At 38.8% G+C, this 25,791-nt stretch overlaps 1 protein-coding gene across 4 annotated transcripts in view; it reads left to right on the forward strand.

The window, feature by feature from the left end:
- The window catches only part of NELL2 (neural EGFL like 2), a 288,103-nt gene that overhangs the window by 184,422 nt on the left and 77,890 nt on the right, over positions 1-25,791 (forward strand). For all 4 annotated transcript variants that reach the window (XM_074374993.1, XM_010964165.3, XM_010964166.3 and 1 more), the window contains 2 exons: positions 19,216-19,338; positions 22,116-22,211. In XM_074374993.1, coding sequence (XP_074231094.1) covers positions 19,216-19,338; positions 22,116-22,211 — 219 coding nt within the window. The remainder of the gene's footprint in view (positions 1-19,215; positions 19,339-22,115; positions 22,212-25,791) is intronic.

Below are 25,791 nucleotides of genomic sequence, written 5' to 3' on the forward strand. Positions count from 1 at the left end.
CATAAGTAAAATTAATACAGTAGGATGAAATTATGGTATTGGACTTCTTTTTACCCAAATGTAGGTGCACTTTATATAATATCAAAATATAACTGCATTCAAATAAAAGCCTGACATTATACAATTATTCCACACTGACTGCAGAAGCTGTTAGTCTTATCCCTCACTGCGTATTTAGTCTTCAGACCTAGAGAATTTCAAATTTAGAGTCATAAAGTGTGATAAAAGGCATACAAATGGAAGGATACATTAGTCCAGTTTGTAATAGGAACTTTAATTGATTGCTAGAAAGAATGCAGAACAAAATAGACAATTTGGCAGTTTCTTAAACAGCTAAACATAATCTTAAAATATAATTCAGCATCTCAGATAACCAACTTATTTGAAAATTATGTCAACACAAAAACCTGCTTACAAATACTCATGACAGCTTATTCATAATCACCCAATGAAAACAAGCAAGATTTCCTTCAGTAGGTGAACAGATAAACATTGAGAACCTGCTCTGGTCTGGGCACAAGGCTAATCGTAGAATTCCTGCTCTCATTGACTTTATCATCTGGGGTTTGGGAAGAGTAGTTAAAAGACTAGTAAACAAGTAAGTGGATGAACATTATCAAATGCTAAGTATTCGCTATGTAGAAATGCTATAGAGACCAGCATTGGGGACCTACTTAGATTATGTGATCGGATGAAGCCTCACCAGGGTCAGGAGAGAGGAAGAACCTGGGGAAGACTTTACAGGTGGAGAAATCAGCAGGTCCAGATACCCCAAAACAAAATGCTGCCCGATAACCCAGGTCAGGTCTCAAGGTGGGGAATGTTATACAGAACCCAGTGGGACTGGAGATTGGAGTAACAGATTTAACCACCTCAATCTCAGCTGCATAAAACCACATTTTGACTTGGGTTTGTGTCATAGTGTATGTAGCTGAGTGGCTTACCACTCTCTACCATGCGGGTGGGTGGCTATGCTCTAATTCTTCAGCAACCACTGCAAAACTGCAAAGTCTGAATAGTTCAGAGAGGATTTACTGATTGACCATTGTTTTCAGTTTCAAACGCAATACTACAATGCCCATTGTATTAACTAACATTCCGTGCTGTTATATGTTGAAATGTATAATTTTCTATCTTAGTACACTAAGATACAAGGTGTTTGTGGGTATTCATGGCTTCATCTTTACTAATCCTTCTTGATTTTCACATAGCACTTCCGTCTCGATATTCGGACAGCACTTATTTACCTTAATTTTGTTACCAAAAAAATGAAGATATTAAATTTAAAAGTTGGGTTCAGTTCTTTTGTGTTGCTGTGGAATGAGGATCTCTATTTCAAGTCGCTGTGTACTTGAAATACATATCAGCCCTCTTTACTCATCGTTGGGTTATACTGCTGGGTGCACTCAACGCTGATGATCAAGTACAAGTCCTTTACTTTTGACCTCCTCACCCATTTATTCATCAGTTTCTGCTGATGGTGCCAAACTATGTTAGAACATGTGAACCCAATAAGAACACAATTAGTTCCATTTAATGATAACTGCCCCTCTGGTATGGTTTCCAGGAATCTATTGCATCATTAAAACAGGAACCACTTATTTGCAAAATCAAAATCATCTGGTTACTCATATACTTCTGGTAACATATTGGTGTTATCCACAGGGAGGGGGGAAATGTGTTTCATGAATGTGTTTGCAAAGAGTTTGTACTACCTTCTCCAAAGTGGGCTGGTTTTTAATGCTATGTTTAGCTATTCAATCTGTTAATCCCAGTCTTAGAATGAGAATTTGGTAATGATACCCGTTTTTTTGGAAAAGAAAGGGGAAACAAGTTATATCTGCAGGCAAGTATTTATCAGTGCATTTTTATTTTTTATTCTGACAGCCTACCTGTAATTTGTGAAGGATTTTGGCTGGCAGCCAAGCTCAGAACAGTCAGCTATTACCGTTGTTTGTTTCTGTATGTATTCTCAAGTGTCTTTGCAGTTGAAATAAGTGACAAATTTGGTGCACAGCAGACCATTCCAGACCAGGATTTTGGCGGATGCTCTATCTATTCAGTTCTGACTTTTTTGATGCATCTGCTTTTCTGGAAAGTATTCTGTGCATCTTTATAACCAGTGAGAACGCATTCTTCAGTTAAAGCAAAACTTTGTTAAAAAGATTTGCATTTCAATGGAAAAAATTAGATTAAAGCAGAATCAATACACACTACCTGAATTACGGTAAGTAATAAATGTCCATTTAGATTTGGGCTTTAATTTTTAAGCATTTATTTAGCAAAATACTACCCAAAATCTGTAGGCAAAATTTTTATTGGATTGACAGCAAAAGCAATTCTGAATTTCATAAAGCATTCACCAGGGAGACAGTATTGTCAGCAGCAGTAATTACAGCAGGTAATTGTGTCATTTACCCTGTTATAGACCACTGAATGTGACGAGCATGGGACATACCAGCTGTCACACCCCGTTAGCTTTCATGTTCTGGGATTTGCAAAATCACACTAGGACTCACTCCTGGTGAATGAAAGGAAAACAAAAATAAAGTGATTGCAGCTCTTTTGGAGAGATTTTTCTAGAAAACACGAAGTTTACATTTCTGTCAAGTTGGAAGTCAATGTGGGCATTCCTCTCCCTCATGTTTGTGTCTTATAGTCAAAGGCCATTGGACTGGAAGTAAATGTATCTCAGACCCATTCTGCTACTTATTAAACATGGCTTTGGATAAGTCATTTAATCCTAGTGAGCCTCGGTTTCTTCACGTGGTCAGTAAAAAATTTTCTGAAGGGTACACCCTCTGAGGTCCAATTTCCCTTTTAAAATTCTTTGCATTTCTACTGGGCATAAATACTCTGTTAGGCATTGTAGATATACCAGTGAACAAATTAGGGTTTCTGCCTTTATGAACCTATTGTTCTAATGAGGAAATCAGACCATGAACAGATAAGCAAACAGTTTTACATAGTGTCACGTTAGATGGGAGCAGGTCCTGACAAGAAGGATTCCAGGTGAGCAAAGGTATGAGACAGCCTCTCTGAGGAGGCGCCCTCTGAGCAGAGGCCTGAAATAAGTGAGTGAGCCATGAAAACTCGTGTGTTAAGGAGCATCTCAAGAGGAGGAAACAGTAAGGTATTTTGTCTGTTCAAGGAACACAGAGAGGCCAGTGTGTCTGGGAGGAGGAGAGGTAGATGACTGCACTGGGGCACACTGTGGCCATGGCGAGGATTTGGAGTTTATTCAAAATATGAGTGAGGGGACCCGGGGAAGGGTTGAGAGCAGAAGGATGTTGTGGGCATTTTAAGTTTTGAAAGACTCTTTCTGCCTGCTGTCCAAAATAAGAAGGCTACTGGTGGGTATATTTGCATTTTAATAGAATACACTCCAATATACTGGTATATATGTGGCCACTTTTTCAAAAATCTCGTGATTTCAAATTTATGGAGGAATTTTTGTAGAGGTGTCAAAGAAGACTAACGATTACAACTGGGGTTCTTTTGATAGCTTTTCATTTTTTTTTTTAAATTACCTCTGAGTTTTATTTTACTTTAGGTACTGTAGAATTGGCAGGAATCACCACAAAGGAAGAAAAATGCTAACTTCATTTGTGCTGGCCTGTTTAGTTTCCAGTCTAATTCAGGAAAGACTTTGGGATATGATACTGCTAGATTTGACTGAACAAAGGATAACAAATACTTTTCTAGGTGTCTTTCACTAGAATTGTTGAATTGGGACAGAGAGAGTTCACTAGCATAAATCTAACCAGACCTGAAGAAAAGTCTGCATGTATTCAGTGTTCAGGCCAGAAGCTTCTTCTGTAACATTCTAGATGGCTTTTTTTCGTCTGTTGGTGTATCATGCCGAAATTGAATGATAGCAAAAAACTGCTATCAAAATAATTATTTTGCTTTAGTGTCTCAGGCAGTTTAGGCTGCTATGACAAAAATACCACAGACTGGGTAGCTTAAATGGCAAACATTCATTTATCACAGTTCAGGGGGCTGGGAAATTCAAGATCAAGTTACTGGCAGCTTCATTGTTTGGTATCAGCCATCTTCCTGGTTTATAGATGGCAGTCTTCTCCTTGTGTCCCCACATGGCAGTAGGTGCGTGAGAGTCTTGTGGGGTCTCTTTTGTAAGGGCACTAATCCCACTCATGAGGGCCCCATCCTCGTGATCTAATCACCTCCCTAAGGTCCCACCTCCCAATACCATCACCCTGGGGATTAGGCCTCAACATGTGAATTGGGGGGAGACAAACATCCAGTCCATAACTTTTAGTCTGTCATTTTGTCTTGGGTTACAATGGGTTGAGGATGGAGGATGGAGGATGGAGAATGCAGAGTCCAGATTAGAGACTGAAGCAGAACCAGCCAGCAGAGAAGTCAATCCCAGTCTACTTGGTCAATCTGCCATAGAGGCCCAGGAGGCTGCTTGAGCCAGCTTTTCTTTGGTAACTTGGAAATGTTTCCCATTTTGCCTTCTTGCTTTCCTCCTTTTGTCCCCCTTTATCTTAAAGGGACATTCTGAGTGAGTGAATGGATTTTATCATTTGTGGGAGGATACGTGGAACATGCTTAAGTAGCACTCAAGGGGGGAACCTTTAAAGGCACTAACTAACTTGCCAGTTGAACTAGATCTGGACCCCCAGTGAAAGGAGGGAAGGAAGGCAGGCAGTGATGAGGGAGGGTGCTGGGTGTAATTAGAGGAGGGAGGAATAAGATCTGTGAATACAAAGGGCATGTGTTTTCCCCAGAGCCGGACATTGCCGATTATAATTAAAACACACTGGCAGTCAGGGAGAAGATTAGAAGTTACAGGTTTTTTTGATTTTTTAAATTCATGCTGTGGAAGAATAAAGGAACGTAGAATGTGTACATTGTAGAGGAAAGTAAGTTAAGCTTTCCCTGGGAAATACGGGCAAGAAACCGAGAGGTAAGAAGGCAAGCCGTGAAACCAGAAGGGAAAGGAAAGAAAGTTAGGATGGGTGGGGGGCAGGGACCCAGCCCTGCTTGTTATTCAGCTGTCCCTTACTGCTGCACATCTTCTGATTTTGAGGTCAGGTTTCTATTCACATCTGAACAGCAGTCCGATTGGGATCCCAGAAGCCAAAAGGCTTGAGGACCTATGACGCACGTAACAAGGGAAGAGCTGTCTGCTTGCTGGCTTGTTGAGGTGGCGTGCATACCATTCAAGGAGAGTGAATGGTGGGATGGCAGAATGAAGTCTTTCTTAAACTCCTTTGAACACTTTCCAAGATTCCTGGGGGCAAGGGATCTCCTCTGGGAGAAACTGAGAGAAGAATTACTGCATTTGAAGGAAACTCATCAAGTAAAAGTAGGTGATTCAGAATAAGGTTTGAAATCAAAGCCATTTCGAGTTCTTTGAAAAGAATATAATATAAAAAAGAAGAGGTACTCTCACCATATTATCAGAAGAGAACATCCTTTTTGGATTTTAAAAAATCGATTTTAACTGACAGAAAAACTGACAGATTTTACTATTCTCCTAAGCTGATTCCTGCCTTTCAAGAACTGAAAAAACACAGGCATAAATTAGTCACCAGCTTGCTACCTATCTTCTCTCTATATCTAGTCCATATAAATTATATGCATTCATACATATACGTATATACACACACTCATGTACAATATATTCACACACATAAAGAGATACATTTATGTGTATTATTTTACAGAGAAACAACTATAAATATCCTGAGGACAGGTTTTCTGCCTAATTTATTCTATAACAATTACAATTCTTAGTTACACATAGTCGAACTTCCATATTCATAACATAAATCAACATTATTGCAGTTAGAAATACTAAAGGATATCAAAAAATACTAGCTTTAATATGTCAGAGATACTCAAATGCTACGAAGCCCAGAGTACACAGAGAAACATGAAATAAAAGTGTGCAAAAATACTTTTATATGTAGCTTATGTTTTATCAAAAACCCTGAAGAACTATATATATGTATATATATATATGTATATATATAAAAATAACTATATACATATATATAATCCTTTGGAATAAAAAAAGAGTCTTATGTCTTGTATTTTGCTGTGGTGAAGACTCCAACAACTTGTCTAAGAGAGATGAATATTGTAAGGAAGCTCATTTTAAAAATTAAGTTCCTGAGTGAAAAGGTTGATGAATCTCCCTTGCCCCATAGTCCCAATCCTTTAATATCCAAGGAATCCTTTTATTTTCTGTAAGTTGCAAGATAAAATGTCAGAATATGATGTCTGATCCAAGTGTGGAAATCTTCTAAGAGTCTCTAGGATGGAATACTGTGGTTGCTTTTCTTAGATAATTTTATATTTCAAAAGTTCCCTTTCATGTTGCATTTTGTTTTGAGAGGCTTTGTTTCTGGTGCAGTTTGTTGAACATACTCTCTATTCTTGCGATTTTTTTCTAGGCATTAAAGCAGAGCAGGCCTTAGAGCTTTGAATGAAAGAATAGATCACATGGCATTGGGGCGGGTGATTTTTTTCTCCAGTAGAAGTTTTCACTGGCTCACTGTGAACACCTTTCTTTTCTTTCCAATAAATCTCGATAAATGGGAAAACATGCCTCTTTCCAAATTTAGGGGCAGCATTGACATGAAAACATAGGAGTGTGAAGTTAAGGGTCATGATCTCTTACAAGGTACTGCTCTAAATGGGAAATCCCAAGCATGTTACATGGATTTGAGTGAATACAGTGTAAAGTATAAAATACCAGATGTGAAATACTCTGAGAAATTGAAAATATTGATGTTGTATAGATTGAAGCCTAATGGAAGCCTTCTTCATCCACATTTACCAAGCACCTAAATGGGACTGGGGATTGAACCCAGGACCTCGTGCGTGCTAAGCACACACTCTACCACTGAGCTATACCCTCCCCGCAAATGTTTTTATTTTTATAATTCATTTAGCAGCAACATTTGATCTGATACTGTGTTATTTCTCATCTTTATTTAATCAGTTTGGTAAGAATCGTCATACTTTTACTACAGAAATAGCTGTTTGATTACTGAGTACTGCCTGGGTCCTGCTGGAGATTTTACTCCTGTACTATTATTAGGTCCCTTTAACAGAGGAGGACACTGTGATGTAGAGAGATTAAGTAATTTGTGTGCGATATCACAGCTAGCAAAAGGCAGAGCCAGGCTCCGAACTGAGATGACCTGACTCCGAAGTCTTTATAGCCTTTCAAGTGCTGTGGTGGAATTAAGCACAAGGCCCCATGGGGCCTACGGGGCTCAGGCAAATTGAACTGAGCGGGGTTTAAAGAAGGTTTTTCTGAAGAAGGAAGCATTGTTTGATCTGAATGGGGAGGGGTGGGTAAGAGAGTTAGACAAAATGGGGAAGGGCTTTCTGGGCAAAAAGCAGGGATGCATATGTGACATACACAGAGACTGACAGGCATGATCCTTGGCCACCAGTAGAGTCCCAGTAAATGATATCTTTGAGAAGCTGATGCAGTGCGGGAATTGTAAATGATGCAGTTTGGTGTCACAGCGAAAGTCTTGATGAGGAGGTGGTGACTCGGTGGCTAGTAAAAACGATGGTATGTCATTAAAAAAAGAATTAGGAGAGAAGAAGAGAGAATGGGGAAGAGAGAGAAGATCAGATTTTATTTGAAAAGTCATTCTGGTAATGCTTTGGAAATGTACAAAGCAAAGGCCAGTGTTGTCATCATGAGGCTGTTGCAATAACCCAGAGGAGGTAATTTGTGCCCAAATTTGGGCAGCTGTAGAGCAGTGGAGATGGAGATGGGGGGATGGCGATGAGAAAGAACTGCCAGGGAAGTAGACTCCAGATGAACTGGTCCCTGGATGTGGTGGCTGGGAGGTAGGGTGGAGAAGTCTATGGTGACTCCCAGGTTCCTGGTTTGGGAGGAGGAAAGGCTTACAGATATATTTAGATACAGATTCATCTGTGGGTAGGAAATCCGACACTGTTCTGTTCTGATGACCTGGATGGTTTTCTGCGTAGTTGTTGGTAGGGTTATGTGCCAGGAGTGAGGGAATGAGGAAGGGGCGGGCATTTGTAGAGAAAACAGCACAGCTGCTGACGGGAGCAGAAAAGAGAGCAGGAGGCGGACAGAATTGTCACTACAGAGCACGTACTTTGAATATTTTACATTAGCAGCTCTCTGAATGTTTTGCACGTTACATTGAGACACACTTTATAGTGATTGATTTACTCATGACCAGATACTCCCCGGAGATCAATTTTGTGCCAGTCATTGTTTGGATGTTGTGGGTGATTGATGGTGATTGATGAGTTAGACCCAAGGCTTTAGCATCTAGATGGTTATCCAACAGACAGATTCTGGGTGGAGTGTGTTTACTCAGTTGCTTGTCACCATCCGTAGAGTAAATTCAATTTCCTAATACGTTCTTTGCTTTTATACTTTGATTTCTTAATTCTGTCTTCTTCACCATAGAAACCTTTGGAAACGTACAAGAGAGGAGGCAGTGTTGTCAAAACCAGAACAACAAAATCCCTAAAAGTCAGAAGCCTTCTCACTTCTGTTCCTCTCACCACCATCTTCCCAGTCACCCAGATTTGAAACCTGAAGTTATTTTTTATGCCTTTCTTCCTCTTGGCTCAGAAAATGGATTCACTGTGGGATGCGTTTGTTCTGTGTCTAAATCTGCCCCTTTCTCCATCACTTTTTCCGTCTACTGCAGGCCCTCTTTTCAACACAGTTTCGTTCCACAAAAGCATAGGAACGGGGATGTAGAAAATGAATAAGACATGATTGCTTCCCTAAAGGGATTTGAATCTTATGATGTCCGTGCTCGCTTCCCAACTGTTCTTGCCGTGCCCTGTGGTTCTTCCTGAAGCTGCGCGTGTCCATTACTCAGCACGGGGCTGGGCAGGTAATAAGCTCCCGGCTTCCGTCTGTTTGCTTTCTTCCCCTTTCACTTCTCCTTCCCCCGCCCTTATTCTTTTGTTTCCTCCCTCTGTGTTGCACAGACTCCTTTCTCAATTCTGAATAATAATCTAACTCTGATTCAAAAGGAGAAGAATAAAAAGAAGAAAGAAAGATTAAGGAGAGAGGAAAGCTGGTTTGCTAACACGGGACACCCACTTTGTCCAGGAAAGCTGGTCTCTCCTCATCTGCACGTTGCTGTTAATTTCCCTAAACATCAACTCTAATTTTATTATGCCACCTTTTACTGTAGAGCTGGAAGTGGCTGTTTCTTGCCCACCAGATAAAAGCATGCTGTGCTTCTGCCCCGAGTCACACTTACTCCTTACTCTTCCTTTCCAGCTGTGCCAGCTCGATCACTTCATGGTCCTACCATACCCCATGCTTTCGTCTTTTGCACCTGTGCTCTCTCCGTGTGGGATGCACCTTCCCATCTCTATCCTTGCCCTGTTAAAACCCTTCAGATCTTTTCTCAAGACTCACTTGTTTGGCCTGTTTCCTACGTGACACTTTCCAGGATTGTGGGAATAGCCCTCGGACCCTTATCTCTTCCTCTTTAAGCCTCTTGAGATCTTTGTTTAAAGATTGTAGTTTTTTTCCTTTAATTTTATTTTAGTTTTTTTTTTAATTTAAAAAATTTTTAATTGACATATAGTCAGTTTACAGTGTTGTGTCAGTTTCTGGTATACAGCATAATGTTTCAGTCATACATATACATACATTTATTCCTTTTCATATTCTTTTTCATTATAGTTTACTACAAGATATGGAATATAGTTCCCTGTGCTCTATGGTAGAACCTTGATGTTTATCTAGTTTAGATATAGTAGTTAATATGTGCAAGTCTCGAGCTCCCAGTTTATCCCTTCCCGCCCGCTTTTACCGCTGGTAACCATAAGTTTGTTTTCTAAGTCTCTAATATAGGTTGTAGTTTCTTTTAAACACTGAAGGCAAACCTGACCTTGTCACTTCCTCACTGTATGACCTTGGGCAAGATGCGTATTTGCTCGGGGAAAGCTCTGTCTTCCTATTTGTAAACTAGGAACAATAGGAGTACCCATGGAAGAGAGTTTGGTGAAGACCGAAGGGGACAGTGCATATAAAACACTTAGTGCGGTGCTTTATAGCAGGTAGGGAGCACTGAAGGATTAGCTGTTGTCATTGTCATTGTCACTACGACTTTCTGTCTGATAGCACTAAACAACACCTGCAAGATATCACAGTTGATTGTCTATTCACGTCGCCAATCCTGTAATAGTTCAAAAGGTTCTTGGAGTCACAAACCCCAGTTTCATGCATCTTTGCCTCTTCCAGAGTGCTAGCTAGAATCACGTAGCAGAAGTTTTATTCGTGTGTGTTGAAAGAACAAATGAAAGTCATCTGGCTGATGGTTAAAAGTATTTTGTTGCCCTACAGGGTGTCGGGACAGAGCTTAAAGCAAAACAAGTTTTTGCCATAAAATCAAAATTTGGATTACTTTTCAAAATTACTGTAAGGGCAGAGAGGAAATTTGAGTGTGTTTTAATTATTAAGATTCTTTTTTAAAATATTTTATTTTATTTATTTTTGTTTGGGGAGAGGAAATTAAATTTATTTTCTTTAAAAAATTTTTTTAATTGAAGTACAGTCAGTTACAGTGTGTCAATTTCTGGTGTCCAGCACAGCGTCCCAGTCGTGCATATACATACATATATTCATTTTCAGTTGTTAAGATTCTTGCTCAAATAAGGATTAAGAAAGGAGGTTGAACATACCAGTGAAAAGACTAGAAGGAAATAACCCAAGCATGTCAGAGGAAAGAAATCTGAACAAATCCATGGTTGCCAAACAAACCGAGGGATAACAAGAATTCAGTGTTGAATGAATTGGTATGGTCAGTGAACAGGAAACTTGAGTAATGAACAAAAGAAATGCTTGGATGTTAAAAAAACGAGTTTTCCTGGGTATACTCCTGATGTAGGCACTGAGCAAGTTTAACGTTTAATTTCTTGTAGTTACTTGAATAGTGTTAAAAGTAAAAATAGATTTCTGTTAACATGCCATTGTAAAAATAGATTTTTCTCTGTTATATAAAGCGAGTAAATAAGTAACTGTAGGAAACAAAATGAACAGCTTTTGCTAAGTATGATAGAGGCATGTCTTCCTCTTGATGTAACCATTGAAAGTTTCTTCAATGGCATTTTGGAAACCAGAAAAGTGTACAAAATGTATTTGATTTCAGAAAAGATTATGAAAAGAACAAATTCCGTGAGGCATTTTAGATTTTCTTCAAATAACTGAAATAGAAAAGAGAAGCCATTAGCTAGCTAATATAGTCAAAGTGAATTTTCCCAACGCAGTAGATAATCTAATCAGATGAGAAGATAACTAATATTTGTTGAGTATCTATTATTTGCCAGGGTGTTTGTATTCATGATTAAAGTTTATTCTTTGCAACAGTTCTCTAATGTAGGTCTTCATTTTCTCATTTGTTAAACTTAGAAAGATTGGCTAACTTTCTCAGGCCACTGAAAACTAGGATAAAACGTCTCAAACCAGGGCTGTCTGGAAATCGTATATATATCACCCTGCCTCCTTGCTATTGCTTGCTAAAATAGCTTGTAATTTTCTTGTATTTTCACTTTGTCATTCATATTTAACTAGGGTCTTAGTACAGAACAGTTGATGGAGGACATGTTAAACCATAGAATGAACTGTAACAACCTTCCGTAAGAATCAGTAATCATTACGACAGATGTTTTGACTTCAGGAATATGTGTTGTTGGTGGCAGTGAGCACAGTGTCTTCATCTAGCAGACCACTGAGTATCTGTGGTGGGGCAGGAGGGAGGGAGAAGACGGAGGGAAGGAGTTCCAGTTCTTTCCAATGATAGACACCCAAACCATCTAGAAAGTGTTGAGTTGTAATAGAGAACATTCTTTATATTTAGTATATGCTTGTTTTGAAAAGACCTGCCGCAGGATAATTATCTTGTGAAAGTATTAAGGAGCTATGGACAAGTCCAAAGAATTGTTTAGTTTGAGAAATGGAGATGGTCTATGTCACCATTGTTGCCATTCTTTTTAGAGTAAAAGAAGAGGTCTCAGTTGCAGACCCATGGGCTGTCTTTCCCATGGTCTTAACAGACCAGTGCACGTAACTACACATTGACTTTGTTGGGGACACAAATAAGCGTAACTCACAGAAGAGCTTCTGCCAACCTAATTGATATATTCAGGCAAACAATCTGGTCTACAGAAATATAAGAGGAAAATAACCAAGCAGCTCTACATTTTTGAGATAAACCACCCTTCTAAATATATGTTTTGATGGTGTTACACTCTTCTCAAGAGTAATTTACTCTTCCATAGGTTTCCTTGTTTCAAGAATTGTTCAGTCTTAAGCCTAACAGAGCTTGTTCCCCAGTTTCCAATAATCAGAGAAGAGTTAAGACCTGAGGTGCATTGACACTAGGTTTAGAGCCATATCCTGTCATATTCTTAGAGAGAATTTGCTCTCTGTAAATTTATATTCCAGGAAACACTTGGGTCAGGGAAGGGGAAACAGCTTTCTTTGTGGAACTCACACCCCTGTGTTAGGATAGCTGCTGTTTTCCTGACATTTTTAGATTTGGACGGGAAAGTAGAAGATTGGGTATAGACAGTAGAAGCCTTGTGACTGAAGAAATCTGTCAGAGGAAAAGTTCTCCAAGGGTACTGGGCCAGCTATGAAGCTATGAAAGTGTATCACATTCTGTCACCAGAAGAGTGGAATTTACTGTATAAAGGTGTCAGCCAGAGGGTCTGGTATATTGCAGGGGTTGGAAAGCAGAATTATCCAGAAGCAGTGGATGGTATTACCAGGGCCTGACCACTGGTATCACAGGAAAGGGCTCTTGGACATTGGGGGTGTCTGTTTGCCAAACTGCATCCAGGTTGAGCTTCCAGAGATTGCTGAGTTGGGGGAATTAGTGCTGGAGTCCAAGTTCTATGAGCTGGTAACTGCTTTTCAGGCTTTTGTACTTGCCCATATTGGTGTCTTCCTTTTCTTTTAAAAATGTCTCTCAACTGTGTGAAAATGTGGATTTTAGTCTGAACAGAACCTCAAGTGTTTTGCCCTAAGGAGTTAGATAATTTTCTTCTTTCTTTATTGAAGTATAGTTGATTTACAATGCTGTGTTGGTTTCTGGTGTACAGCAGCATACTGATTCAGTTATACATATATATATTCTTTTCCATATTCTTTTTTCATTATAGGTTGTAACAATCTATTGAATGTAGCTCCCTGTGTTATACAGTAGGACCATCTTGTTTATCTGTTCTGTATATAATAGTGTGTATTTGCTAATCCCAACCTCCTAATTTATCCTTCCCGTCCTCTCCCCTTTGGTAACTAAGTTTGTTTTCTATGTCTGTGAGTCTGTTTCTGTTTTTTAAATAAGTTCAATTTTGTATTTTTTTTTCAGATTGCACACATGAGTGATATATCATATGATATTTGGCTTTCTCTGTCTGACTTACTTCTCTTACTATGATAATCTCTAGGTCCATCCCTGTGGCTGCAAGTGGCATTATTTCATTCTTTTTTATTTGGCTGAGTAGTATTCCATTTTACATACACACACATACATACACACACACACGTGTACATACATACATACAACTTCTTTATCCAGGGTTAAAAAATACTAGAAAATACAATAAAGAGATGATAACTTCCTAATTGTGAAGCATTAAAAACCTCTGGATAATTGCAAAGAAGAACACTAGGTTTAAAAAAAGAGAGATTGGAGAAAACATATGCATTAAGTATGTCAGGAGGCCCCATTGCATAGCAATTGGTAACCTAGTTTTTGGAGTCAGAAGTTGAGGTTTCACAGCTCTACCACTAACCAGCTGTGTGATCTCAGGTAAGATCCTTAACCTCTACAAGCCAAGTTTAATGTTCTGAAAAATAATAATAATCTTTCCTAATTAATATGAGGCTTAAATTAGATAGTGTATGTTACAAAGTACACATATAGGGCAAGCACTGAATTATAGCTACGATTATTACAAATAATTTGGGTTCATTCAAATTTGTAAAAGGCTCACAATTTCAAAAACAAAAAAAAAAGTGAAGTGCATGAATGCTGTTTCAATTTAGAATCTGCACCTTCCCCCCCACGTACATAAAAAATATCCATTATCAGATGCTCCATTCTCCGTGAAGTCATTCTTAATTTCCCACCTGACCCAACTAGAAGTGCCTTCCTCCTTTGATCTCTCCCTCTTTAAGCAGAGATTATTTCCTTACTTCAGTATTTCTCATAATGAAGCCATACACTAAAGACATTTGTGTTTTTGTCTTATCTCCTCAGCTAAACTATGTTTTGTGAGGGTAGCTACTATTTATAATCATACTTTTAATTCCAAGAAGATCCGAATACACAATAGACATTGAAGAAAATTGTACTGAATTGAATTGAAATGTAGATATAGTTAAATTAATTTTCACTTTTTATTTTCTGTAGAATTTGCATTTTGTATCATAGTGAAATTCTTGACTAGAACACGTGCTGTGTGTATTGTATGTCTGTGTTGAAATCCTAGGGTGAAAAGCTATGTGAATTCTGGAGTGGCTGTCTTGTCTCTAGGCAGTGCATTCATCCTGGAAACAGCTCAATATGAATACCAATTTTAAAGTCCAATCGTATGTTAGACTATATGACTGATGACCTTTTGGGTGTGAAGTCTTAAAATGATTTTAAGTATATTAATTTACTCAGGTTAAGAGTTAATCAGTGAAGCTATAGTATTATTGTTATACATAGCAGAATTTAGGTGAATACAGATGTGTATTATATTACTTTTTTCCCATAGAGGAATTTTACTATACTGAGCCTTGTCACTGATGTGAAATCAGTTTTACATAGTGTCTAAAGGTGCAGAGCAACCACGTTAGGGCACACAGGACAAATCTTTGCCACTTATCACTATAAGATTATTCCGTATATAACATACTATAATAATTGACACCTGTGTTACTTTTGTTTGGAACTGTTGAGTGATATTGTTTTCTTTCCTCTTTTTCTATTTTATTTAAACTTAAGATTAATAGATACAAAAATGATTAAATTTTTATTAAACTTATTAGGTGCTAATATTTTTAATGAAAAGAGTTAGAAAGAGGTACATTTGGTTTCAATCTCAGTTATTACTTGGAATGTCCTGTCACACAAACCATGACGTATTAACTGAAGATGTGAAGATAGCATTGAATCTGATGACTTGAATATTCTGAACATCAGACCTGAAATGTCTTCTTTTCATTATATGTGAAATAAAACTTGGAATTCATTCACAGTCACGTCCTGACATGCCCTTCTCCAACTCTGGGACATAATATTGATTTAAATTTTGTCTTAATATTTCTCTCCTTATTTTATTTAATTTTACACATTATATGTTAAAAATGTTGGAGGAAATATTCAAAATGGATAAGCTGACTGGTGAGTTGGTTGTGGAGTCTTTGGGGATGTGTGAGTCAGGGAAAGGGTAGAAGCTGACATTTGACCAAAGTTGGATGTGCAGCAGCAATAATTAACTGTTTATTGAGATGACCTTCTAGAATATTTGCTCCACACTTCGTTCACATTCTGATTTGTCAAGGGCTGTCAAATTAAAGTTAATTCTTCTGTGAGATTACAGTAGAGGCATTTTAAAAGGCTTTCCTTAAGATCACAATTTACATTCGTCGATAATTGTGAGTGTTAAGTGTAACCAGCTTTATTTTAAGTAGTATGAAAAAATTTAAGTGACAATATAAAGGAATTAATATTTTCTGTTTTCAAAACATGTCGTGCTATCTTAATTACTATTTGAAATATCACAAATCAAATAAAGCACCACAATAGTAAAAGTAGTGAAAAATAGCTTAGACTTTCTTTTTTTAATTGAAGTATAGTTGGTTTATAATGTTGTGTTAGTTTCAGATGTACAACAAAGTGATTCAGTTATACATAAACATATATTATGTAGTCTTTTTCAGATTCTTTTCCATTATTGAGTACAAAATACTGATACAGTTCTCTGTGCTATATGCTATACAGCGGATCCCTGTTTATTTTAGTAGTGTGTATATGTTAATCCCAGACTCCTAATTTACCTCCCCCTGCCCTGTCTTTGGTGACCATAGTTTGTTCTCTATGTCTGTGAGTCTATTTCTGGTTTGTAAATAAGTTCATTTGTATCTTTTTTAAAAAGATTCCACATATAAGTGATATCATATAGTATTTGTCCTTCTCTGTCTGATTTACTTCACTTAGTATGATAATCTCTAGGTCTACCCATGTTGCTGCAGTGGCATTATTTCGTTCTTTTTTAGGATTGAGTAGTATTCCATTGTGTATATATACCACATCTTCTTTATCCAGTCATCTGTCAACGGACATTTAGGTTGCTTCCATGTCTTGGCTATTGTAAATTGTGCTGCTATGAACATTGGGGTGCATGTGTCTTTTTCAATTAGAGTTTTCTCTGCATATATGCCCAAGAATGGGATTGCTGGATCATACAGTAATTCTATTTCTAGTGTTTTTGAGGAACCTCCACACTGTTACCCATAGCGGCTGCGCCAATTTTCATTCTTACCAACAGTGTAGGTAATTTTACACATGTGTAGGAGGGTTCCTTTTTCTCCACACCCTCTCCAGCATTTATTATTTGTAGACTTTTTAATGATGGGCATTCTGACTGGTGTGAGGTGATATCTCATTGTGGTTTTGATTTGCAAATAGTTTAGCTTTTCAATAGCTTTCCATTTTGGCATCTAGTCTACAACTGAACAAATTGGAATTGACTTGAATGATAATGGCAGGGGAGGTTTGTCCTAGCTTTCCGCTGATTTGGTCATTCATTCTTTCAATCAGTTATTCAGGAATCTTTGTTTGAAGCTGAAATGAAATACAAAAAGTATATATAAAATTCTTTTCCCCAATTTCCCACTCCCAGGTGGGTCATGAAGTAGACAATTATGATAAAAAATAATAACAGAGCCGTGGATCTGGTGCTAGGGAAATCAGAAGCCTCTAACTGTGCAGGATGGGGAGAGAAAGGTATTTTCACAAAACACACATTTTAGTGTAATCTTTAAAAGTGGTAAGAATTTTTCCAGAATTCATGGGCAGACACTTCACTTACAAGGAACGATACGTGCACGGGTGCACGTGGATAGATTTAGAAACCTGAAAACTGTCTTTACCCTTGAATTGCTTAGAAGCCACTCATCCATTTTAGTGGCCACTGAGAATAAATGACAACAGAGGAAACCAGATCCCAGGTCGTGTAATCATTTAACGTTTATTGAACATTTTCATACTGGATGCTGAACTGAATCTTGTTAGACCCTTCCTCTGCCCAATGACCACCGTCTGATTAAGAAGACAACCAAGACAGGGATGGAAACAGCATCAAATCAATCAGCAGCTGTCTTTAAAGGGCGGAAGGGCTGTCCTTATAGAGATTTATAGATTAACTGCAGCGCTTTGCTCTGGGAAGAAAACTGGCAGCAGCTGCAAACTTCACAGTGTGGGTTTATTTTGCTTCAGGCAGCTGAACCTAGAGGTAGGTGGGCTGCCCATTCTGGTCCCTCTGATATTTAATAGTGTCCAAGGGTAGCCCTGATCAGGAGACCTGGGTGTAATCCAGCTATGGTCTATGCTGTCATCAAGATGCATGAATTTATTTAAAAGCTGGGAAATATTCTAATTCTAGATAATAAAGGTGGCATGATATACAATTTAGGGAAATTGAGCCAGGGATTTGGATAGAAAGGTATCTATTCATGCAATTCTAAAACCTTAATGATTGAAATCTCTTGGTCCTCAGAAAGGTTATTGGAAATAATCTCTATGAATTTTATTATAGGGCTGTAGTTAAAGCTGTCATAACTGTGTGCTTGTATAACACAGGACAAAGAACCATGAAATGCTACTTTTTTAAAAATAAAACAAAGAGCATTCTATTTTAGTAGTTGAAATAAGTGATTTTGGTCTAATCTCAACTACATATGCCAAAGGCAATTTTTTTTTCAAAATTACAGGTATATTACTATTATATTATCTAGAATAATGTATATCATTTGGAATACAGAGAGTTCCAAAGTAAAAAGCAATTTTTTTTTTTGCTTTGATGATTTACATCACAGTGAATTAATGGCTCAATTAATATAAGGCTATTAAAATGTATACTTAATTTGGGGCTTAAATAATATTGATGTCAGAGCCTGGGTAATAAGTAGTCCCGTGATAGGGATTTTCGATGGCTGAACTAACTTGTATGCGTTTCACTTCCTACTCATCTTCATTTCAATGCTGGGGCTGGTTTTTTTTTTTTGTTTGTTTGTTTTTTTTCTCATAGGCAGTGTATTTATTCCTTACATTTACATTTTTGCTGAACACTGAGCTAGAATTCTAAAGTTAACTAATACTCCCGTGCACTTGGGCAGGCTGCTTAAGCACCCTGAACCAACCTTGACTCATTTTTAAACCAGTAATAAGGAGGATATTGCTTCAGCTTCTCTTGCAGGGGAGCTGGGAAAATCAGACGATTCAGTGCTTTCCAAACTGTCAAGTTACACACAGTTAAATGACGTATTATATTGATTGTACATTTAAAAGTCTGTATGTATTTACACATATCATAAAGGCGAGTTTGTCTTATTTAGTAGAAGTGTGATACTTTCTTTACAGAAAGAGGAAACATACCAAGAAATTTAGATACTTCCCCAGCAGTTTGCAGGTGTAACTTTATGCCTGCAAGTGAGGATATGGGTGTTAACTGCACCTAATTCCCAAAGCTTCAGCTCCAGAAACCTGCAGATCGGGATTCGTGGAGCAATAGTTACACACCCTTTCCTGTCACCCTTCCTGTGCTACAAGAAAGAGTTAGGTGGCATATTTAGTCCATGAGAATAATTCCCCAAATATTAACCACTGAGACTGTATACAGCTGGCTCTGGGATCTGCTTCTGAGAATTAATCTCTCTCTTTGCCTCTCCTCTGCTATTCTTTTCTACTGTTGGTGGGCCTTCTGTCCAAATCCTTTTGCGTTCAAGGTCTGGGGATGTGTACACTAGATATGTATTTCAAGACGGGTAGACAATATTTCAAAATATGAGCTATTCTTTAATAGGTAATTTGTGTTTGTCTGTGTTTGAAAGAACTACCATACAATAACAGAGCTGAAGGTGCAATGTGAAACACAGTGTCTTTGAGAAATCTCTCTTTGAGTAACAAAAATGTATTCTCGTTTCAGAACATGATGAGTGTATCACAAATCAGCACAACTGTGATGAAAATGCTTTATGCTTCAATACTGTTGGAGGACACAACTGTGTTTGCAAGCCAGGCTACACTGGGAATGGAACTACGTGCAAAGGTAGGAGATTTCAGCGCCCGCACCTCTTCCATTAGGGAAAACGCAGTCCGTCCCTCCCTCTCTCCACCCCTTCTCGTCGCTGTTACTTACCTTCTGGGCACCGTCACAGCCACTGAGAACTTTGTGTATGGTTCACAGTCTTCCTCTTGGGTTTCATCCGTGTTTAAGTAGCCAAACTGTTCAACAACTTTGATTTAATGTTCCGTGACCTCAACCACAATGGTTTTCACCTCTATTCCTCTCTAGCTGACCTTAGCCATAATCACATCCTGGGCACTTTTGTAGAGAACTGCTCCACCTTTGAAATCTAAACTTTAACTGTTTATTGTCTAACCCCAAGTCCCTCTGTTTCCACTCTGCCCAGTCTGTTCTTCCCATAGTTCTCAATCTTTAATCTCTCTGACCTTTTTGTCCAGTTTACCAGTCTCCCCCCGTGTTCCGATGTTTCTTTTTGAGCCCAAGCATTGCAGCTGTATTTTTTTTAGCAGCACTAACAACAATCAAGTAGTAGTTTGTTCTGCTGCTGCAATCCACTGTGGAATATCTATTTGGGTCAGTCTGAGAGTTTATCTTCCCCACTCTCTCTTGAGCTGTTAAGTACTAACTAACTGGGAATATTGTTTTGCTACAAGTTACTGTTTCCCATTTTACCTGGTTTGTCAGTATCAGTCAATAATTCTGAGATTTTCATTTCCATCAGTGGATATTCCAATGGTAGTTCACCACCGTTCATTAATTCCCTCTTCCCCCCATGCCCTCCTTTTCCTTTGTCAGATGAGCTTACCTCCTACTTCACAAGGAAAAGAGAGGGTCTATTTTAGAAACCCCACCAACTTCCATAGGATACAGTCCATATTCCATATTATGTCACATAGGTTTATTTATGACTGGTCCAACTTAGGCATTTTAAGCTTCAAAATTGCCCTTTCCTCAAAAACGCTGTGTTCATTATCCTGGAGTTTACTACTATTAATTTTCTTTGACACCATGCATATGGTAAGTAGGAAATAACAAGAAATGATTATTAATGCAGTGGCCCATGAACACAGGTCTAAGACCTGATCTACAATAATAAATTGGATGCAAATATAGGTGGGCCAGAGATTAGTATGGTTTGTCAAAGTCTATGGAAATCTGTAATTTAGCACGTCATAAAGTAATCTGCTCATTTGAGGGTCTAAATCCTACAAAGATTTCCTCAGAAACTAGAGCAGTCTTGAGAAAAGCTAGACTTTTAAAGTCCATAGTATAGTATAAGTGAACCCTTAGGACTTCCCCAAAGCATCCAGATTTCAGAGAGCTAAGATTTCTTCTGGGAGCCCAACAACTTCTCACTCTTACTTGTATTTGACTCTCACTCCTAATCAAGGTGAAGAATAAGATATATAGCATAAAGAACTCTTGAAGTCATGAACAGATGCAGACAGCTAATTCTTATCTTTGAAGGAAGGAGAACTTTCAAGGATCTATAAATTTCTTCTGGAAGTTAGGACTGCAGGTTGCCTGCATAAAGACTCCTTTCCTGTGTGCATCTCTGCTGGGAATGTCCAAAGCTGAGAGATGAGTAATTTAGATGTAGGACCTGGATCATTGAGTCCTGTCCTCTGTCAGCAGGCAACAACCTTACAGATTACTCCGAGGAAGACACACACATGGTCTGGTGGACGTACCCTTTCTTTTTATGAGGTTTAAATTCTCAATCTCTTTGCAAATCCTTGGTGGCTAAGCTATTCTTTTCACCTAGGATGAAGACAGATTAGGACCTAGAACCAAAAAAACCAATGGCTGCTTTGGGCCCCTTCCTTTAACACACTAGCAGGATCTCAGATTTGTACAGTTGGCCACTCTGATTAAGTACATCCTGACTAATTAGAGGAAGCACATGGCAGAAAACTAGAGGAAAGCTTTTGCCCCAATACCTGAAACAAGCTGGTCTAGTCCATCCATGACGAATCCTGCCAGGCTGAGGAACAGTCCTGAGCCTTTCAGAGCCAAGGAATGAGCTAAAGTGGAAATTGAAGCTTCTAAAGGCACTTCCTCAATCTCACCCATCTTGACTTTCTCACCTGTTTTGAAGGCAGCTCCTGCAATGGCTCAGAGCGTGGCTCCTTTTTCTACTTGTAGAAACACTTTCTCACTCACAAACCCACTCTAACACAACAGGCAATGCAATGCCTTTGCCCATGACCCTGGATCCTGACCTGTCCTTGGCAGAGGAATGCAAGGTTCTTCCTGAAGAGTCTTTAGCAAATTCTCATTATTGGCTCTTTTATCGTGGGACTGATTTAGAACTTTTTGTAGGATGGGCATTTCTCTAGTGTTTTGATACTTTGGACAGCGTGTAGCATGATCAGAGCCTCAGAGGGTTCAATCCTTTCTTAAAAACTTTCTTATCTCATTCTCTAGATCGTGGTTTACTCCTTAAGAAAACTGTCTAGGCTAGCTGTCATTTTTTTGTTTCATTTCAAGCCAGTTCGTTACAATGAGATGCAATACTAATTCAAATGCTCTTCCTGGTGTGTAAGGTTACTGTTTTTTGTTAAGAGAAAGTTCAGTATTTTCTTTTACAGGTGAAAATATTTCACATTGGAAAGAATAATGTTCTACACACTGTGTTGAAGCTTCTTACCTATCTGGAAAGTATTCTATGAAAATGAAACTATAATAGCACTTAGCGTTTGATGTCTACATCCCAAGGCCATAAAGAAAAGCTGGTTTGGAGTATCTTGAGCGACTCACTTCTAAAGTGCTAAAATAATGTGTCTGAATTATTTTAGCGTTTTGCAAAGATGGCTGTAGAAACGGAGGAGCTTGCATTGCTGCTAACGTGTGCGCCTGCCCGCAAGGCTTCACCGGACCCAGCTGCGAAACCGGTAAGGATGTCATTCCATCTTCTAGAGAGTGAATTTTTATGCCAACGTATAAAGTAATCCACGAGGAAAGTAATGTTTCAGGTTTCAAATGGGCTCTCGAGGGATGGAGCTATTAACACAGAAGTGTTAGGAGAGGGGAGGTGGGCCGTTTCAGTGACGCCTAATCACTGGGCGTTCCCCCAGGGTCACTCTAAGGAGGTTCTACAGCTCTTATAACTAGAAGCATATTGAACTTTTTCAGAAAAATATGTGGGATTGCCTGAGATTTTACAACTTTCTCATTCATTTTACTCATTGGGAGCCCATTTTCCCTGGAATCTGTATAACCACAGTAAAACACAGAGGTCAAGCTTATGGCCAGCTCACTTCCTAGGACACACTCCTTCCTGCATCTGCATCTGAGATTTTTACCTTGTCTATTTACTATTCATTGTTATTTGTTTACAAAATACTTAAGGTTTTCTGTTCCTTAATTATCCCTCATCCAAGTCCATTCAGAACTTACTCTTTCTGCTAGACACTAAAACTAGGAAGTTTTAAAAATATTTAAAAAATATATATATATAGGTCTTTATATAGCTTATGACCCAAAGTAAGATGTTTTGTCAGTTGAAAAGACACACTTTGAGAATGTAAAAATTGCATTGAATATTAGCTCTTAATTAAAATCATGTCAGTAATAGTTTTGGTTGCTTTGAGTTAGGTGGGTTCTAATAGCAGACAACCTCCCCAAATCTGATTATTGTCCCTAAGAGAAAGCTGCTGCCACCAGTGATGGGTGGTCGCCAGGTCGCATTGCTTACCGTAAATCTCAGTATGGTAAATGCATGAATGTCATCTCCATCCTACCTGCAGGGTCATCTGGTTTAATAAAAGCACTGACTGATCAGAATGGAAGACAGAAAATGCTCTGGTCCCTTTGGGAGGTGACAGTTTTTCTGCATAGGTGCTGCCACCGTGCACAGAAGGATGCTCACAGAAGGGCCTGCATCACTGCATCATTTCTTTCTACAAGTAACTCTAAGTGGTGCTTTTCAAACTTCAGTGACTAATTGGTTACAAAGGCTCTAATAGAAAATGCCCCGTGGCTATCTTTGATAGGTGAGACTCTTTCTTACGGAGATCATTTCCTTAATCAGGAGTTCTAAAACTCGTGCATGTGAATCACCCATAGCGCTTGTTAACTTGTTTAAAAAATACGGATTGCTGGTAATTAACCATCATAAGATTTACTAGATCAAAATCAGGTATTTCCAATGCAGTGGTCCTACAATGTTTCTATCTTGTGATCTCCGCTGATAAACCCACACACATCCAAGTACACGGTGACCCTCCTGTGTATGAACATCTATGGTGACCATGTTTCCTGATTGTATTTTGTGCTGCTTTTGGTGCAAAGTCTGGATGCTGAAATTGTGACTTTTTCAGGGCATTTCAGTGGTGTGGAATTTTGAAATAAAGGCCGTCCCAGAAAATCTGGGATGAATAATGGCTATGCCCAATCCTGCATATCATTCTTCCACCAGAGAAAAATCATACAATGAGATTGTGGAAGTCCGGGATGACATAAGATTAATCTGAGCAATGTAAAATTTAAAACTGGAGCTAAAAATAACCCAACAGAATATTTAGCTTTCTCTGTTTAATTATCCTTGAACTTTCAGTCTGTGAGAAGACAGTCCCACACTTGCTCTAAGTAGCTGTCTATAAAAGCCAAGGGCTTTGAGAAGGACAGGTGTGGATTTAAAATCTAGTTCAACCGTTCCCTTGTTATGTCACCCTGAGCAAGGTGCATAACTTCTGTGTCTTTTACTTTGTGCATCACCTTACTCTCCACAGGTCTCCTTCTAGATAGGTATTGTCTCCATGTACAAACAAAAATAGCGGTTTCATAGTGATTAAATTTTTTCTAAAGTCATAGGGTTAGCAGCCGAATACTAAGGTCTTTCTTCTCCCAAACTGAGACTTTTTAATCTAAATCAGTGCTCTTCAAAGATTCTTCTTAAGTCACTCTAATGTCAGAGGAGAGAGAAGAATGCCTTCATCCAGGGAGGTCCTGAAATGGTCTCCTACAAGGATGAATAAAATTTCTTCAAAACATCAAGTTTTAGCCTACGAATTCATTTATTTCAATTCCATATATAAATACTTAACTTACTTACCAATAAGTAGAGTTGTTGCTCCAAGACAATGGGCTGTAATTTATTTTTGCCTTCTAGCATCTCTTGACCCAAGACTGTGTTTCACTGTTTGAGCAGCAAGGCATTCCTGCCTCCTAGCTGAGAGAATGTAATAGCAATAGTGGCCTCAGAGCATCTCTCCCAATTACTGCTCCAGGTTAGACCCCAACTCCTCACCTCCCAACACCACCACTTTTGTTGACATAGATATAAATGGAAGACATGCCCTTTTAAAAACTGCCTTCAGATGAAAAGAGACTCGTGTGAAATAATATATTCACTCATTTAGTCAATAGATGTTTAGTTACGATCTGTAATATGCTGAGCACAGATCTAGAAAAAGGATATAGCAGTGAGCAAAACTGGGGCCCTGCCTGTGTGGAAATTATGGTGTAGGAGGTTTGAGGGACTTTAAACAGGAAAATAAACACATAAGATATTGTCAGGTAACAATAGTGCTATAAAGAAAATTAAAGCAGATAGTATAAAATTATTTAACCTGTGGACTGTGTTACATATGATGGATATTATTATTATCACTGATATTTACTTTATTGATAAAGGTAATTAGCATGAGCTTCTATATCACGTCCCAAGATTTCAGTGGTTAATGTAAAAGGCATATTGCTCACTCCCATCTCAGTTTGATACGTCAAATTGGGATTGGGGTGTCTCAAGCTAGGGATCCTGGCTGTTGGCATTTTGTGAAGAAGCCACGCTCAGTCCCTGACCTCTGGATCCGCCAGAGGAGAGGCTCACAGAGAAGGCATGGAAAACGCACACCCAGTGTTACTGCCTCGGGGCAGAAGTGACATGTCCCTTCCCCTCACATACCACTGGTAAGAACGAACCACGTGCATTCGAGGGGCTTAGAAAACATGGCTGAGCTGACTGTTCAGGAAGGTGAAACTGGTGTGGTCAGCATCCAGCCAGTCTTTTGCCATATCCGCCGTCTGTCATTGCTGCTACTTCTTACTCAAAGCAATCAAATTGTTTTCCGCGTTCCTCTGATCTAGTCAGGGCAAGGAGCTCTGAGTTACTTCCCTTTTCCACCCCTGTCTTCTTTCCACCCCTGGCAGGGAGTCTTCCCTTGGAATTCCTGGACCCCTGTGGGTCTATGGATGGACTTCGGGGGTCTGTGGATTCTCTGAATATCTGTGCATGTATATGTTTTTCTTCAGTGAGAACTGGGCTCTTAAAGTTCTTATATGAGTTCTGTGATTTCCAAATAGATAAGAACTACTAGAGAGAGAATCTCCCATCATTGATCAAGAGAACTAACTGCTATTTCATTCTCTGGACGATGATCCAGACTCAAACACCTGATGCTCCTTTGGGAGCTTGAAGCCAGAGACCCCCAGACTGAACTCGTCACCTCCCCCGTGACCGTGTGCGTGCTA

This window comes from Camelus bactrianus, chromosome 12 (assembly GCF_048773025.1).
Source record: "Camelus bactrianus isolate YW-2024 breed Bactrian camel chromosome 12, ASM4877302v1, whole genome shotgun sequence".
Lineage (NCBI taxonomy): Eukaryota > Metazoa > Chordata > Mammalia > Artiodactyla > Camelidae > Camelus > Camelus bactrianus.